This window comes from Ailuropoda melanoleuca, chromosome 2 (genome assembly GCF_002007445.2).
Source record: "Ailuropoda melanoleuca isolate Jingjing chromosome 2, ASM200744v2, whole genome shotgun sequence".
Taxonomy (NCBI): Eukaryota; Metazoa; Chordata; class Mammalia; order Carnivora; family Ursidae; genus Ailuropoda; species Ailuropoda melanoleuca.
The window spans coordinates 130,931,498-130,949,071 of NC_048219.1; the positions used below are offsets into that span (position 1 = coordinate 130,931,498).

At 36.1% G+C, this 17,574-nt stretch overlaps 1 protein-coding gene across 8 annotated transcripts in view; it reads left to right on the forward strand.

Annotated features, from left to right (window-relative positions):
- TANK (TRAF family member associated NFKB activator) overlaps positions 1-17,574 on the forward strand; it is a 91,419-nt gene that overhangs the window by 63,640 nt on the left and 10,205 nt on the right. For all 8 annotated transcript variants that reach the window (XM_019805128.2, XM_019805126.2, XM_019805125.2 and 5 more), the window contains one exon: positions 16,905-16,981. In XM_019805128.2, the coding sequence (XP_019660687.1) occupies positions 16,905-16,981 (77 nt within the window). The remainder of the gene's footprint in view (positions 1-16,904; positions 16,982-17,574) is intronic.

Sequence of the window (17,574 nt, forward strand, 5' to 3'; positions counted from 1 at the left end):
GCCTGTGGGTCAGAAATTTGGAAGTCACGTAGCTAGATGGTTCTGGTTCAAGACCTCATGTGATTAAAATCAGGACATGGGCAAGGGCTTCAGTCATCTAGAGGGTCCGTGTGGTTGGAGTACCCACTTCCAGGATGGCTCACTGACATGACTGTTGGCAGGAGACTTCTCCATCTGGGCCTTTCTCACAACCAGGCCCATAACTTCCTCAAAGTAAGAAAGTAGGAGATCCAAGAGAGAGAACAAGAAGGAAGCCACAGTGCTTTATATGACTTAGTCTCTAAAAATCACATACCTTTATTCTGCTTGTTAGAAATAAGTTAAGAGGCAAGGAAATAAGCTCCTCTTCTTGAAAGGAATAGTACCAGAGATTTTGTAGATGTATTTTAAAAGTATCATGGGATTCTAGATTGTGGTATACAGAAGAGGGTACCAAAGATCAGGGGTGTGGGGTGTAATATTCAATTTATATGATAAATACTTGTGAAAAGTAGAGGACCTTGGCAGAATTTAATAGTAAATTCAACTTCCTGAATCCTATCACTGTTAATCTCGGAAGAAAAAAATATCATAGCTCCTCCTCTTAAGAACAATTTCAAAAATTCGACTGTAGACTTTAAAGAGAATAGCCGAGCAGTGTTTTAGAGAACCAAGAAACTGCTGCCTATTTTACTCTTTCTTTTTTAATAGGCAATTTTAAAAATCGAAAATATGTAGAAAATCAAATAACACAAAAATACACATACTTAGTCTTCACAAAACTCTTATTTGTAGAACACCATTGTCAGATGTCTCAGCAGTTATTTAAATAACAAATTATGTTTCTTAATATAAATTGGTATTGTTTAATTCACTTTTTTAAAAGCCAGGATTGTAATATACTGGGTCATTTTTAAGATCTTGGAAATAAGAGATTTTTATAATACTGCTTCTGGGAAGCACTTCAGTTGCCAAATTAAAGATTTTATTTATTTATTTGACAGAGACAGCCAGTGAGAGAGGGAACACAAGCAGGGGGAGTGGGAGAGGGAGAAGCAGGCTCGTAGCGGAGGAGCCTGATGTGGGGCTCAATCCCAGAACGCTGGGATCACGTCCTGAGCCGAAGGCAGACGCTTAACGACTGCGCCACCCAGGTGCCCCCAAATTAAATACTATTCTAGCTGCCCAGGATTTGACAAAAATTGCTTGCCCTCATCTTTCTATCCTACTTTTTGTTTTTGTGGAAGTCACACAAAAGTCTTGATAGAGTGTTTGGGTTCAAGAAAATATGTAGAGAGCAATAATCTAGAATACGCAGAAGAATTTGGTGATATTGGTAAATTTTCTTCGCTCATTCATTAACTGAACTGCTGTGTGTACCTGACAGTGCGAGCTACTGGAAGAACAAAGAGATACTGTCCCTGCCCTCTGGCTTAAGGTCTTGGTTTAAACAAACAAACAAACAAGAAAACCAACATTATTGATTGTTGTAAAGTCATTTCAGAGTCTAGGATCCAGAATACAAAGTATAATGTGAGTTTATTTGAACTTCTAACTATTTAAATAGAGCTCATGTGTTCATGTGTCCTAAGAGCTGATTTTTGCTTTATTTCTGATTTTCTGTGTATATTTCTAGTTTATACATGTCTTTTTTCATCTGACTTATATGCTTCAAGCAAAAGTATAAAAATACAAAGAATGCAGTTACTGAAAGATGCTGATTAGACAGTTGGCGCATTTCTAATGTAGTTACCATTATGATTAGATCAGCAGATATATGGTAGCTTTGAGGAGCAGCGAAGATTTTGTGGGTTTAGAAGAGTAAACCAGTGATGCAGCTGTGGAGCTGCCATCAGTGCTAACATTAAGGAAATAAGATGTGCTGTACCTGGCAATTCTAGTATATACAGAGGCTCTGACATGTTTGAAGAAGGCTGATGTCTAAAAATTCACTTGTCAATCACTTAAACAAGAAGTATTTGAACTCCTTCTATTTGCCTAGTCTTGCTAGTTAGTGACAGGAATACAAAAAAAAGAAGAAGACAAGATCTATCTCCTTTAAGGAGCTACATAATCTGGTTGGAGAAACAAGGATTTGGAGACCCAAAGCAATTAGCAAACATTATAAGACAATGCGAAGTCTTACTTACATGATAAACTGAAACACTAAGTATAATTTTATGGTATAGATAAAACATGTAGGACCTTAATTTAAAAATAAAAATTCCCAGTGAGCTGAAGGTAGGCTTGAGCAGGGGCCCAACATTATAAGTAGAGAAAAGAAAACATATTCTTATATGCCTATATTTTGGTAATACGTGCACAGATATATAAATTTCTGAAAGATTTTAATGGGAATAATTTTTACAGGCCGCTTTGGAGAGCATTGTATAAACTGAAAGCTGGAGTGCCTGGCTGACTCTGTCAGTAGAGCATGTGACCCTTGATTTAAGGGTCATGAGTTTAAGCCCCATGTTGGGTGCAGAGATTACATACATAGATACAGCCATGTATACATACATACATACATACATACATACATACATAAATTAACTAACTAAAAGCTGAAACTTGGGGTTTTGAAAGAGCATTTCATTTACTATAACCTTTTTATTTTTTTTTATTTTTATTTTTTAAAGATTTTATTTATTTATTTGACAGAGGGAGACAGCCAGCGAGAGAGGGAACACAAGCAGGGGGAGTGGGAGAGGAAGAAGCAGGCTCATAGCAAGGAGCCTGACGTGGGCCTCGATCCCAGAGCGCTGGGACCACGCCCTGAGCTAAAGGCAGACGCTTAACAACTGCACCACCCAGGCGCCCCTACTATAACCTTTTTAAAATAACATAATCATGGTTTCAGAAGACAGAATGCTCCCTACCATTTTGTTACTTTATCCTATACATGGTCCTTCAGTGAGAGGCATTGGTGTGTTCCTCTAGTTGTTATGTATGACAGTTTCAGCAGTGTGAACTTTAACTCTGCTTTACTTTCTGGACTTCCATAACTTATAAAATCCTAGCCTCACAAATCTATGTCTTAGATGGCATCACTGTCCTTGAACTGTTCATTTGTCATACACACTGGATTTCAGATGCAGTTCTTACTTAGGGATCTCTCTCTCTGAGTTTAGGCCTCCTGTAGCTTCTCACTTTATCTGTCACAAGTCTCTTAAACTATATTTATTTGTCAAATTGCCGTATATTGTCCAAATACCTGGTTTTGTATGCATTATAAAAGCCTTCTAGTAGACTGTTATTATTAGGAATAACTTGACCCACTTTAATGTCAATACATACAGTAATTTTTGTGAAAATGTAGCTGATAAAGCCTTCCATCTATAATTTTAAATCCTGCTCTAACAACAAAACCATAGTATGAAGCCAGTTAGGTTTTGCAAGAAGAGCTCTTAAAATAGAATTCACAGCCTTTTCCCCCCTTCCTTTAGCAGTTTAGTATCTGGAGCCATTAATAATTTGGTTGAGTTGTTTGTTTGCTTTTAGCTAGAAGGTATATAGAAACCCTTTCAGATTTCTCTTCCCTGATTTGTTCATGTGGATATAGTTCTATCGAAATACCTTATTTTGAGACACCTGAGTGCCTCAGTTGGTTAAGCATCTGTCTCTTGATCTCACCTCAGGTCTTGATCTCGGGGTTGTGAGTTCAAGCCCCGTGTTGGGCTCCACACTAGGTGTGGAGACTACTTAAAAACAACAACAACAACAAAACCACCTGTTTTACCTTACAGGTATTTGTTGCACAGGCAGACACTGCTGTGTTTAGAAATTTCCATTTTAGTCTATGAAAAACTGCAAGACCAGTCTGTATCATGTACTGATCTGATTTAAAATCAATCTACATGGCGTTCCTCGGTGGCTCAGCTGGTTGGGCGTCTGCCTTTGGCTCAGGTCATGATCTCGGGGTCCTGGGATCAAGCCCCACCTCGGGCTCTCTGCTCAGTGGGGAGTCTGCTTCTCCCTCTCCATCAGTGATCTCTCTAGCTCTTGCTCTCTCTCAAATAAATAAAATCTTTTTAAAAAATAAACAAATAAAAATCTACAAGTGTATTTAAAAAATAGATTGTCATATACAGGTATATGATAAATACTTTTTTCATCATTTGAATGAAAGTTAGAAATTACACCATTAGTCGAGGTATGTAACTATCAAATTATTTCTATGGCAAAGTCAAATTTGGTTTACATCATCCAAACACATAGTACCTTTTCTAAGAGAGGAACTTGAAATAAATTCACTTATATTACTCAACTTTTAAAAAAAGAGTCACTATTCTTTTAATGATCAGTTCTCTTTTTCCATCACATTTTATTAGATAAAAATAGTGATTGTACCATCTGTACAATGGCACATGGCAGCCTAAGTTAGGGGCTTAGTAGGATTGGAGAGAATGTGTGTGAACACCCTACCCTGTCTTTTCTCTCAGAGCAAATGTCCTATTCCCCCTAGTTTTTCTGTTGCAGAAATTTTGTTTGTTTCCAAATCTGAATTTTTTTTAAGATTTATTCATTTATTATTTTAGAGAAAGTGCACAGTGGGTAGGGGCAGAGGGAGAAGGCAAGAGAGTATCTCAGGCAGACTCCCCGCTGAGCATGGAGCTGGATCCCACAACCCTGAGATCATGACCCAAGCCAGAATCAAGAGTTGGATGCTTAACTGACTGATCCACCCAGGCGCCCCTCCAAATCTGAATTATTACTCCAGCCTAGGCGTTTCCTGTCTGGGCCTCTGTTTTTTAATTCAATACATCGTTTTAAGGGTTTTGTTTTTATAATACTGGAAATAATTTTTGAGGGAAGAAAAAAAATGGAAAGTGGCATATCACTTTTTAAGTTTTCTTCCCAGGCTTCTAAGCAAATCTGATTATTTCTAGTGATGGCTTTTCTCCCCTTACTTCCGCCTTTTAAGCCCCTTCCTGACATTTCCCATTTTTCTTTTTTCTGCTCTTCTCCAGATACCACAAAACAAAGTTAGTATATTCTGTTCAGCCCTGATTTCTCTTGACCCAATCATGAAAGTCTGTTCTCTCAGCCTCAGTAGCCCCCCAAAACAATCTAGTTTCTCTTATATTATGTCGTCCTAAAATCTCAAAATCTGTTTTGAAGACATTGGTTTTTCAGCATATGTAATGGTTCCACGTTTGGTCTGTTGTGATCTGTCGTGTTGTTTTTTGGTTGAATTATGTGGAATCTGGTTTCATACAGATACATTGTTAGGAAAGGGAAGAATATTTTAATAACCTTTTTAGAAATTGTGGTTAGAATAGTTAGAAACTATTCTCCTTTGATACCGTACCAAAATTCAGTAAGTAGTAGTCTCAAGTATTAATTGCAATGTAAAAGCTGAAACCAATGAACTTTTCTACTGCATTAAAAGCCAGTGGTCTATCTTGTACTTTAGATCTTTTACCTATATGATTTTGTAGCATCATGATTTGTTTATTTGGAAAATATTGGTTCACTGAGCTATACAGATCTTGCAGATATTGACTTATGATAGAATATTTAAAAATCATGTTTAACATCTTACTGATCTCATCATAAAAGTCTTTTAAGGATTTTGGACAGTTGTCAAGCTTACTGTAACAGGTATACACATTCCCCAAGCTTTTAATTTTCACTTGAAAACTTAAACTTTTTCATGCACAAGTCTTGTCAGTTGTTTTCCTTAAAGTGAGAGGCTAACTTCATTTGCTTTTGAGAATGTCTGATTAACCATAGCTTGCATGTCAGTCATTCTTTCAAGTGAAAATGGCATTCCATTAAAAAAGTGACTAGTTCAGCATGCAACTCAAACAGTTGAACCAGTGCTTTTCCCCAAGACAGTCCCTGTACTTTGGTATGAAACAGAAGTCCTCTGTGTGTATTTCCTATTTTGTCTCACACAATATTTAAAAGCTATTAACTCGGGATCAAAATTTAATAAATTAATAATTTTTATTGTCTCATCAAGGAGATAGCTTAGGACCCCCTGGTTTATTTCAGTCTTCACCATTTTCCTGAGGGGGGCACCAGAACAGGTCCTGTATTTACCAGTGATTCCAACCTTGGTGTGTTTAGCCGTGTCGCCACAAACTAGATCTGAGCCCAGAGAGCTACATCTTTATACTTTAAATCATGATACCTATATATTGCTCCCGGTCACTTCTCTATACCTACTGTATTAAGTCTAGAACAAACAATTTTGATTCTAGTCTGTTAAAGATAGTGTGGTGCCTGATACATTTCCTGGGGTATCCACAGAACCCAGACCTGTAAAATGTTGCATATTGTGTTCTGATAATTTTTAGTTTCATTTAACCACAGAATCTCTAGCTAGCATTTTTCCCAATATTGTATTTTAACAGCCTCTTAATGGATTTGTAGTCTCCTTAAATATATTTCTAGAATTTGGTGGGGGAGAGGCAGGGAAGGCTCACCTAATTTTTCATTTGTACCTAATACATTATACTTTGGCATTCTTGCCATGTTATGAAACCTGAGTTTTTCCCTGAAAGATTTTTTTCTACCCAAGATGTATATCTTTTGTTTTCTCTCTCATTTTGTTTACCAGCAGTGGTGCTGTGATTTTTGTATTCCAGCTTAGTTTTCATCTAAGTAATTCTGTATCAGATGGGTTTAAGTACATTATTTCTACCCCTAATTGCTCTTCACTACTTAACATTAAGAACAGTCTGTCTCCCTCTACACTGTATCCACATAATGTTGCAGGGGCTCACTGACTCGTCCTTACTCCCTTAAAGTGTCATCTGGAATTTACTTCTGCTGGATAACCAAATAGATGCAGTAACTCTTGCTTTCCTTTTTGCTGCAGCTGGTTAAACATTCTCTTCTCCTCTTGTCCTAAGGACAGAATGAGAACTTTTTTTCTAAAGCTGAATCTAAAACTCTCCTTCCTACTTTTTTTCTATTTCTTTTTGACATGAAGAAGGTAATAGATCTTGGCATTTTATTGCCCTTTGTCAGACCTACAGTTTTGTTTTGGATTTTACTATTCCAGGAAAGCCTAATCTCACTTTCTTTAAGGTTTTATCTTACCCTAAGATTTTTTTACGCTAAGGAGAACACCGTTACATTAAAAAAGGAAAATGAATGTTAGAAATTTGAACCATATTTGAGGAAAAGGTAATTAGGTTATGTTTTAAAATGTGGTCTACAGAAGACAACAGAACAAGTGAAAAGGTATTGTATCAAAAGAGATGAGGGTGAGGGGCGCCTGGGTGGCACAGCAGTTAAGCGTCTGCCTTCGGCTCAGGGCGTGATCCCGGCGTTATGGGATCGAGCCCCACATCAGGCTCCTGTGCTAGGAGCCTGCTTCTTCCTCTCCCACTCCCCCTGCTTGTGTTCCCTCTCTCGCTGGCTGTCTCTATCTCTGTCAAGTAAATAAATAAAATCTTTAAAAAAAAAAAAAAGAGATGAGGGTGGTTATCAAGAGAGAGGGGAGGCCTGAAAATATAGACTGTAGAAAATGAAAACTCAATAGAGTTGATATGAGAATGAATGATAAGAAAAGTATATAATGAGAGAACAGTGTGCCCATGTCTGAACCTTAGAGAATGCCCATGTGTATGGCCTCAGTCAGGGGGCAATGAAAATATCAAAACTTAAAAAGAAAACGTAAATATGTTATACTGGTAGCCAAAAAAAAATGTTTCAAGGAGGAGATTATAGTCAGTAGTGTGAATACTGTCAAATGAGCAGTGAACAGAATGAGAGCTTTAGGAAAAGCCAGTGGATTGGTGATTAAGACTTCTTTGGAAAATTATGGTGAAGGCTCAGAAGAATGAAGGGATTAAAAAAACAAAAACAAAAAAAACCCTGAGTTTGGGAGTAGGAGCTTCTGTATAGAAGAATGAGTACCTAACCAATTCTCTACAAATAACAGTATTAACTCTGGCAAAATACACAAGAACAACTCCCTTAGGAACTGGACACTGAACTTTGCATATTTTAGAAAGGAGTCAAATGTGGAGCAAGTCATCAGCTCAGAGTAAATTCCCAGTTTTCTGTAGTTTTGTCCTGAGAGTGGTCATAGTTGCAGTGGCTGAAATTCCAGTAGAAAACCCACCATCATTCTGGCCGGAAGAATCAGGAAGGAGAATGAGCTCAGAATAAGCATGGTCACCAGAGAAAGGGAAGGAACCCCAGAGAGGAGAGAGCCAGAGAAGGAAGAAGAACCCTAAGTTCTGTGTTTAAACTCAGCCCAAGTCTCTGGCTGTCCCCTGAGGCAGGGATGTGCAGGGGCAAATAGGAAGCAGTTTGCAGCTAAGGCTTATAGGACTGCACTGAAATCTGAACTGCCCTTCAAAGGAAAGGAGTGACAATTTGGAGTCTGAGCCTCATCAAGTTAATTGCCTACAAAAACATTTCCACCCTTGGCACTGTGTAGCATAATGTCTCCACAACATATTCTCAATATTCAGGGTACAGCCTAAAGTTATTCAGTACATGGAGAGTCAATTGTGACCCAGTTTCAAGGGAACACACTAACCCTAAGTGGATCTAGATAGTGAAATTGTTAGACAAGTGTTTTAAATCAGCTACCATAACTATACCCAGTCCTCTATTAGGAGATGGGGGGCAGGAAGAGAATTGAGGTTTTGAGAAGATGGAATTAACAATAAGATACTCTCCATTGTCATGCTTTGTCAAATGGTTAACTTCCAATAGTAAGTTTGAGAAATAAACTATGAAATTTTGGTTAAGAAACTAATGCCAGATTGCTTCTGTCAGCAGTTGAACTGGTTTGGCAGAACTTGAGTAAATCTATCTAGGTTATTTTCGAATGTAAATTTCTGCTTGGACGTTCTTGAGCACAAAAAAAAGGCCATACCAAAGGGTTTTTCCCAGGCAAAATTTAAACATCAAAACTTGGCTTATCACTGCTTCTCATTGAGAAATGTATCTGTTGTATGACAGGTTTTAGAATCTTAAAATCAGTTTGCATTAGTGCAATGTGTGAATGTTACCGTTCTGTATCTACCTCACCATGCTAGATAACTACCACTGAGCTTCCCTGGCAGCCAAGCCCTAGGTTGGAGAAATTAAGAACCTAGACTGATGAGGCCGGGGTTCCAATTGCGGCTACTCCATCTACTAGACTGTAGACAAATTATTGGACCTCTTCAGAGCTTTATTTACTACAGCAAACTTCAAAATCAAAGTACCTAATTTACAAGATTATGTGGATTAAGTTAAATAATTAATATATGCAAATTGCTTAAATAACAGTTCTTTTCATGAAGATATTTTCAGTTCAACGTGGCAATGGTGTAGCATAAAATTTGTGGTTAATGAAAAGTATTTTCCCAAGTCAATTCATTTAAATTCTGGTGTTTGGAGAAGCAGTGGGGGAGTTATGGGAAACCTTACTTTTTAAAATTGGTCATTTAAGGTATTCATTTTCTATTTTGCATAAAGAGGCATCTCTACAATTCGATATTTATTCTTACTAAGAAAATAAATTCGGAAAGATGTGCAAGAGGAACCTAATGCACAGTGAAGATTCAAAAGACAGTAGGAAAGTATTAATCTCGCTGTGCTTCAAAATAGCTTAATAGAATTGAAATTATAGTCATTGTGACAGCACTGGTAAAGGATTTTAACTTTTTTTAAAAGAATGTTTTATTGTAGCATTGATAGTGATTTTTGGGGATTTACATTAAACCAGAATCCTGTGAAGAACTTGGAAGTAATTGGGTATTTAATTTTATCCTTATATTGTTTATTTTCTTGCTGCTTCCTTCAGAACTCTGGAATGGATCCCATTTTGCCTTGAAATTGTTCCTGCACTGGCAGTGGGTTTGCCTGGCACACTGTGTCATGCCAAACAGACAAGACTCGTAGGATTTGTGTTCCTCTTGCTTTGCTAGATTTTTAGTAATATTAATGAGGGTAAGAGAACTGTAGATTTCACACAGCCATAAATTCTTAAATACAATTTCTTGTATTTTTTATTTGTCTTTTGTCTTTGAACTTTCCTTTTTTTTAATTTTTTTTTTATTTTTTATTTTTATTATTATTATATTATGTTAGTCACCATACAGTACATCCCCGGATTCCGATGCAAAGTTCGATGCTTCATTAGTTGCTGAACTTTCCTTTTACTATGCCTTTATATTCTCATCAAATCTCTTTTTTGTAATTTTTTTTGTTGCTCTTTCCACCTTAATCTCTTCCTTGTCTCAGCCGTATTCTCACTTTCTCCCTGTTTCAACCATATCCAGTACTTGACTTTACCATAACATCTTTGTCTCAATATATCTAAAACTGGTAAAAAAATATTCAACCTCAGTTTCTCCTTTAACATTTCATTGTTAGTTTCAGTAATCTAAGTGATAAGTGACTTCTTGTTTTCAGATTGTTTTTTCATTGCTCATTTATTTCTCCTTTTTCTTTTTTCTTTTTTTTAAGATTTTATTTCAGGGAGAAAGAGCATGTGAGCAGATGCATGAGAGGTGGGAAGGGCAGAGGGAGAAGACACCCTGCTGAGCAGGGAGGCTCAGTGAGGGGCTTGGTCCCAGAACCCTGGGATCATGACCCGAGACGAAGGCAGACGCTTAACTGGCTGAGCCACCCACACACCCCTATTTCTCCTTTTTCTGTAGAAAACTTTATCAAGCTAGTATTTATAACTATTCCACAGTTTATATTTCCTTTAATCCATCCTATCTCACCTTGGTTTATTTCTTGGGATTACATTGTTCCAAGTAAGAGCATAGTTCTCTTTTCTGTTTTAAAAGCATAATTTTAGCAGCGCCTGGGTGGCTCAGTCGTTAAGTGTCTGTCTTCGGCTCAGGGTATGATCGAGCCCCACATCAGGCTCCTCCGCTGGGAGCCGCCTTCTTCCTCTCCCACTCCCCTGCCCGTGTTCCCTCTCTCACTGCCTCTCTCTCTCTGTCAAATAAATAAATAAAATCTTTTTAAAAAATAAATAAATAAAAGCATAATTTTAGGGGCACCTGAGTGGCTTAGTCAGTTAAGCATCTGCCTTCAGCTCAGGTCATAATTTCAGGGTCCTGGGATAGAGCCCCAAGTGGGACTCCCTGCTCAGTGGCTTCTCCCTCTTCCTTTGCCCCTCTCCCACTGTCCCTCCCCCACAGTCTTGCTGTCTCAAATAAATAAAATCTTTAAAAATAAATAAAGTCATAATTCTACTTTTTAAAAAAAAGGCATAATTCTAAGCCTCATCCAGAAACAAAATCAAATATTGGCTACACTCAGTTGCCTGAGCCACCTAAAAATAAATATTCCTTTTGCATCAACTAAATTTTAGAGGGAATCTTTGATATGAACACTGGTATAGAATGATAATCATTGCTGTAGTTCAAAATGTGTCATTACAAACTTAACACCTTTATTCGATGTTAGCCTTTTCAGCTTTAAATTCCATATAAGAGAGTATACATTGTATTAATGAATGTAGTATTATCTTTATAAGTTTCATAACAAAGTTTAATTTCCTAACCTCAGTTGCTTAAAATTTTGAAGAAAAAACATGATTTTGAATTTAAATTTTATTGCATTTTCCCCTAGCTTTATGGAGGTATAATTAATAAGTAGAAAATATACATATTTTCAGTGTACGGTATGATGGGCTTTTTTTTTTAAGATTTATTTATTTGGGGGGGACTGGGAGGGGCAGAGGGAGAGGAAGAGAGAGAATTTCAAGCAAACTCGCCGATGGGGCTCCATCTCACGACCCTAAGATCGTGACCTGAGCTGAAGTCAAGAGTCAGACATTTAACTGACTGAGCCACCCAGGCACCCCCAACATGATGTTTTGATACATGTATACATTAAGAAATGATTACCATAGTCAAGCCAATTAACATATCCATCACTTTACATAGTTATCTTCTTTTTCATTTTGATGAATACATTTAGGATTTACTCTTTTAGCTAATTTGAAGTACACAATATGGTATTAACTATAATCACCATGATGCTATACATGAGATCTTCAGAACTTACACATCCTGCATAAATGAAACTTTGTACTCTTTGACCAACATCCCCCACAACTCCCCCCACCCCAAAAAATACCCTGGCAACCACCATTCTACTCTTCTACTCTACTTCTATGATTTTGGCTTCTTTAGAGTCCACATATAAGTGAGATCATGCAGTATTTGTCTTTCTGTGCCTGCCGTATTTCGCATTGGGATGACGTACTGGAGGACATATGGCCATACCACCCTGAGCGCGCCCGATCTCATCTGATCTTGGAAGCTAAGCAGGGTCGGGCCTGGTTAGTACTTGGATGAGAGGATGATGTTCTCCACATCCATATTGTCTCAAACAACATGATTTCCTTTTTTTTTTAAGGTTGATGATATATTCATTGTGAATGTGTATGTGTGTGTATATATATATATGTATATGTATATATATATAGTTAGGGAGACTGACTCCCCACATAGTTGAAAATATGCATATAACTTGACTCCCCAAAAACATAACTACTAGTAGCCTACTATTGACCAGAGGCCTTACTGATAACATAGTCGACTAACACATATTTTGTATGTGTATTATATACTGTATTCTTACAATAAAATACAGAAAATAAAATATTAAGAAAATCATAAGGAAAATACATTTACAGTACTGTACTGTATTTACTGAAAAAAATCTGCATAGAAGTGGAGCTGCACAGTTCAAATTGATGTTGTTCAAGGGTCAGCTGTACAATATTCCATTGTATATTTATATACACCACATTTTCTATATGCAATCATCCAATTATGGACACTTAGGATGAATCCATATTTTGGTTATTGTGACTCATTTCTTTATTTTTCAAATTGGTTTTTAAAAGGAATAAAACACTTTCACTTTTAGTGCTAAATATAAAAAAAGGCTAGCATTGGGGAAAATCTACATTTCTTTCTTTAAGATGTTGATATCTAACAGATCCTGGACTTCCAACACAAACACACAGAAAAAGTTTTCCATTAGCTTTGCATTAAGAATAAATTTGGTTTGGGACTAACAAAAATATTAGCCACTTTTTCTTTTCCCTCCTTAAATATCATTGCATATTCAACTGGCCCTGGAACATATATTTTTTATATGATACCCATCTATGAGAAACTTAAATTGATTTACACTAAAACAAAATTCTCCCAATTCACATAAGAGGCAATTTAAGGAATCATTTCACAACATCTTTCAACTGTTTAAAATGGGTTTATCTTAATGATTTAGTTGAATGACTTATCCAGCGCCATAGTGGAAGTGTAAATGAAAAGTACGACGTGTAAAGCTCTTATTTCAGTATTCATTCCACAAGTTCGGCATTTCCAAACTAGTACTTGGAACAGTTTATAATGTTAAGTATTTTAAGTTTTAGTACCTCAAAATAAACTCATTTGTTGAATGATTTAACGTTTAAAGCCTCCTAAAATATAACGTTCAAAGTTCCCTTGCTTTCTTATTTGAAGTTGCAGTAACTTCAGCGTCCTGCAGTGCAGGGTCCGCTTGGATAATGGTTGAGAATAGAAAGAAATATAAAAGTTACCTCTTTTAATGTTTGCTTACTGTATGGGATGCTCTAGGAACTGCATAGTCTTCATTAAGTAAAGTAATTTAACATTGAAAAGCAAGTCTTGAGTTTCTGGGAAGAGTGTTGGGAGTTGCCATTGACTACACTTAATTCTACATCCTTTGAAAAATAAATGATTGTTTTCAGAAAGTTGTGTCAGATAGCTACAATGGAAAATAGCATAGATATGCTATACCCATTCTAGATAAACCCCAGTGTAAAACTGCTTGCCATTGTTGTCATTTGTTGAACTAACAGGTTAAAAGGTCCCATTTGAAATTTTTTCTTGGTATGCTGGAGACCTAAAATTTTCATTCAAACTATATCAAGAGATTTATTTGGTGTAAATGATAGAAGATGCAGTGTATTGCTTAGTACAATCGTAATGTTTTTCTTCAATAAGAATAACAAAAATAATAGTAAGCAGGACTGTGTTCCTAATCCCAAAGAAGCTGAAGACCTTAAATTTACATACTTCATGGAAATTTCTCAGTAAGAGAATCCTCCCTTTACCCCCTACCATTATACCTGAGGAATCTTTTCCTGATAAATTCACCCACACCAGTTATCAAATCTAAATGTCAGAGGGGCACCTGGGTGGCTCAGCCTGTTAAGCGTCAGCCTTCAGCTCAGGTCATGACCCCGGGGTCCTGGGGTCAAGCCCCTAGTTGGGTTCCCTGCTCAGCAGGGAATCTGCTTCTCCCTCTCCCTGCCACTCTCCCCCACCCTGCCCCCACTTGTGTGTGTGTGTGTGTGTGTGTGTGTGTGTGTGTTTTCACGTGCTCTCTGTTTCTCAAATACATAAATCTTTTTTTAAAAAATCTAAATGTCAGAGAAGTAGGTTGACACAGGTTATTCGCCAAACCATAAGAAGTCTATCATTCTTTTCCTCCCTTTTCCTTCACCTTCATCTCCTCATCTCCATCCCCACCCCCTTGTTTTTAAGGGTTCTTTTAACATCAGAAGCAATCATTCCAGTTACTAATTCCCAAATCAGTTCTTTGGAAACCGGAATAGTCTTTACAGTCTTTTCTGTAAATATCTTCATTTTAACAGAACACAACGGACTTCTGAACAACAGAGGTTTGAACTGAATGGGTCTACTTCTATGTGGATTTTTTTTTATAAATACAGTACTATTTTTTCTCTTCCTCATGATTTTTGTAATAACATTTTCTTTTCTCTAGCTTACTTTATTGTAAAAATATAGTATATAACATACAAAATATATGTTAATAGAGTGTTTATGTTATCTGTAAGTCTTCTGGTCAATAGTAGGCAATTGGTAATTAAGTTTTGGGGAGTCAAAAATTATACATGGATTTTAATACATGGGGGTTGGCACTTCTAATTCCACATAGTTCAGAAGTCAACTCTACTTCTTTTTGGTTCTTTCTGGCTCCTAATAAAATAATTTTGTTTCATTCTGAGGATTTCTGGTAGTAAATTTTAAAAGGAGATTAATCATTTTGTTTAATCACATATTTTATTATGATTTGTTTAACATTAAATTGTCAAATGTATCTCTTCTCTTAATATTACCTCTTCTCTGATTTTGTTGATACAGATTTAATATCTTTCATTTTATTTGTTATTTTTTAAGTAAACTCTACCCAACATGGGGCTTGAACTCATTACCCCCAAGATCAAGAGTCACATGCTGTACTGACTGAGCCAGCCAGAAGCCCCTTAATATAGTATCTTTTAAAAAGTTTGCTTTCATACTTATGGCATCCTGAATGGTTGACTATCTTTAAAATGTTGCCTTTCTTCCTAGTCTACACTAAAATCCATTGAATGTTTTAATTGCACGTAACACTAAAGAAAAACCTTGTCTACTGCTTTTAAAAAGAAATTGAGTGTAAAATATCTTCTGATGTGACTGCTTTTCAAGCTCAGTAAAACACTTTTAATCCAGAAGAAGACATGGCCTAAATGTTTGCCAGACAAAAAGTGTGCAGTAGCAAATGATATTTATTTTACTGCAGTCTGACAACATATAATATATAAAATCAAATTGGTTGGGTTGCCGAGATTTTATTTTACTAATTAAAGGACTACTCCATTTTAGAAATGTTAAGCAAACACTCTTATTTAGAAAAAGCTAGAAAAGTAGAGCAGTAAACTGAGATAAATTGGAGAAGATAATAATTTTTTAAAAAACTGGAATCAGGGCTTTTTCTTAAATAGCAAATGAAACTCCTAAGAAACTGAAAGAACTTTTTGAAAAGTAGGATTAAAAGGGGTTATACTCAGATGATAAGAAACAGGTAAAATCATCCATTTTATTTTTTTAAAAAGATTTTTATTTATTTATTTGACAGAGATAGAGACAGCCAGCGAGAGAGGGAACACAAGCAGGGGGAGTGGGAGAGGAAGAAGCAGGCTCATAGCAGAAGAGCCTGATGTGGGGCTCGATCCCACAACACCGGGATCACGCCCTGAGCCGAAGGCAGACGCTTAATCGCTACGCCACCCAGGCGCCCCTAAAAATCATCCATTTTAATACTGGCTACAATGACCTTCAATCTTAAAAAGTAGCTAAATACTGTCCACAGTTTCAGTTTGAACTTTAAGACCTATAACGTTTTGATAGAATTATAATTTATGATTGTATAATATTAAGACATTTTAAAATCTTTGAATTTGTCAGTTTATGCCTTTAGAAGATACACAAAGTTTTCTAGGTATGATTAAAGATTGTTTTAAAATCTAAACCGTACAGTGGATTTACTACATGTTCTTTAATGTTGACTTTTAGGTGTCAGACTAAATGTAATACCAGGATAAGCCACAGGGTGGGAGTGAAAGGCAAGAACTTAGCTTCAGAAAGTAGCTTAAATACCATTGTGCTATCTTTAAAATGCTTGTTAAATGCTAAGGTGCTGTAGCTTGTTTTTCTTTCTTCCTCTAAATATAGCTGCATTCCTCAGCAAAGAATCCATAACAAAATACAAAGACATTGATTTAAATATACAGGCCAATAATGGGAAAGAAGTAAATACACCATACACACAGGTATTTTTTTCCCTAGTTGCTGGTCATAGCAGGTGCTTGATAATCAGGAGTAACAATTTCAGTCAGTACTTGAATTTGAGGAAAGTTCTTGAATTGTCAGTACTGGAAATAGTAATTACAGAAGTTACCAGAAATACTTCTTGTCTCCATCCTGTTTTTCTACCTTAATTTTCCTTTTTCCCTGATTGTTCTCATTTAAAGAAAAAAAAATCTATGTATATAATGTGTAACCTACCTAAATTTATTTTTCCATGAGGAAGACGAATTTTCCATTGTATTTTCTGTTAACCCATTCTCATTTGAGTTTAGAAGCAATTTAAAGTGGTGATTATTTTGTATCTTTAAGGTAAGAAGACAAGAGGTTTCTTCTCCTAGAAAAGAAACTTCACCAAGGAGTCTTGGCATTCCTTTATTCCATGAAAGGTAGTTCTGTATCCTTTTTTGCCAACTCTAAAAATCATAAATATTGAAATATGTTTTTATTTACATATTTTAAAATTTTGCAATTGTAACAAAATAGCAGCATTTTAGAACTAGAAGAGACCAACCCAAGGCTCCTCTATGTTAAAATGACGTATGTAAGTCATACAGTGAAAAGCAGAGATGGGTCTAAAAACTAAATTAAAGCTCTAATATTTAATAGACAAAGTATTATGGCCACATCATTTTATATGGACAGATTTTAATGTAAAATGAGGAACATTTAATTTTCTTCTATTTAAGATGTTTACTGAGACTAAAAATCAATACATTGAAATTTCTAATGTGAGAATGAGACAGCCAGCAAAAGTGTGATATATGAACAAGTAGATTTGCTCATCTGTGCTACATGTATGTATTAGAACTTTTAATTTATCGCTTTCTTTGTGCCTTTGTGCTTGGCTCTCCAAACATTAGAGTAGTTCTTTGGGACATTTTCTAGGATTTTAAAATAATTTTTTTAACTTTAACGTTTCAGTAATTATTTTGCGGTTTATAAAATGGTGCTATTTAAGTTTGATAATGATAAAAAGTAT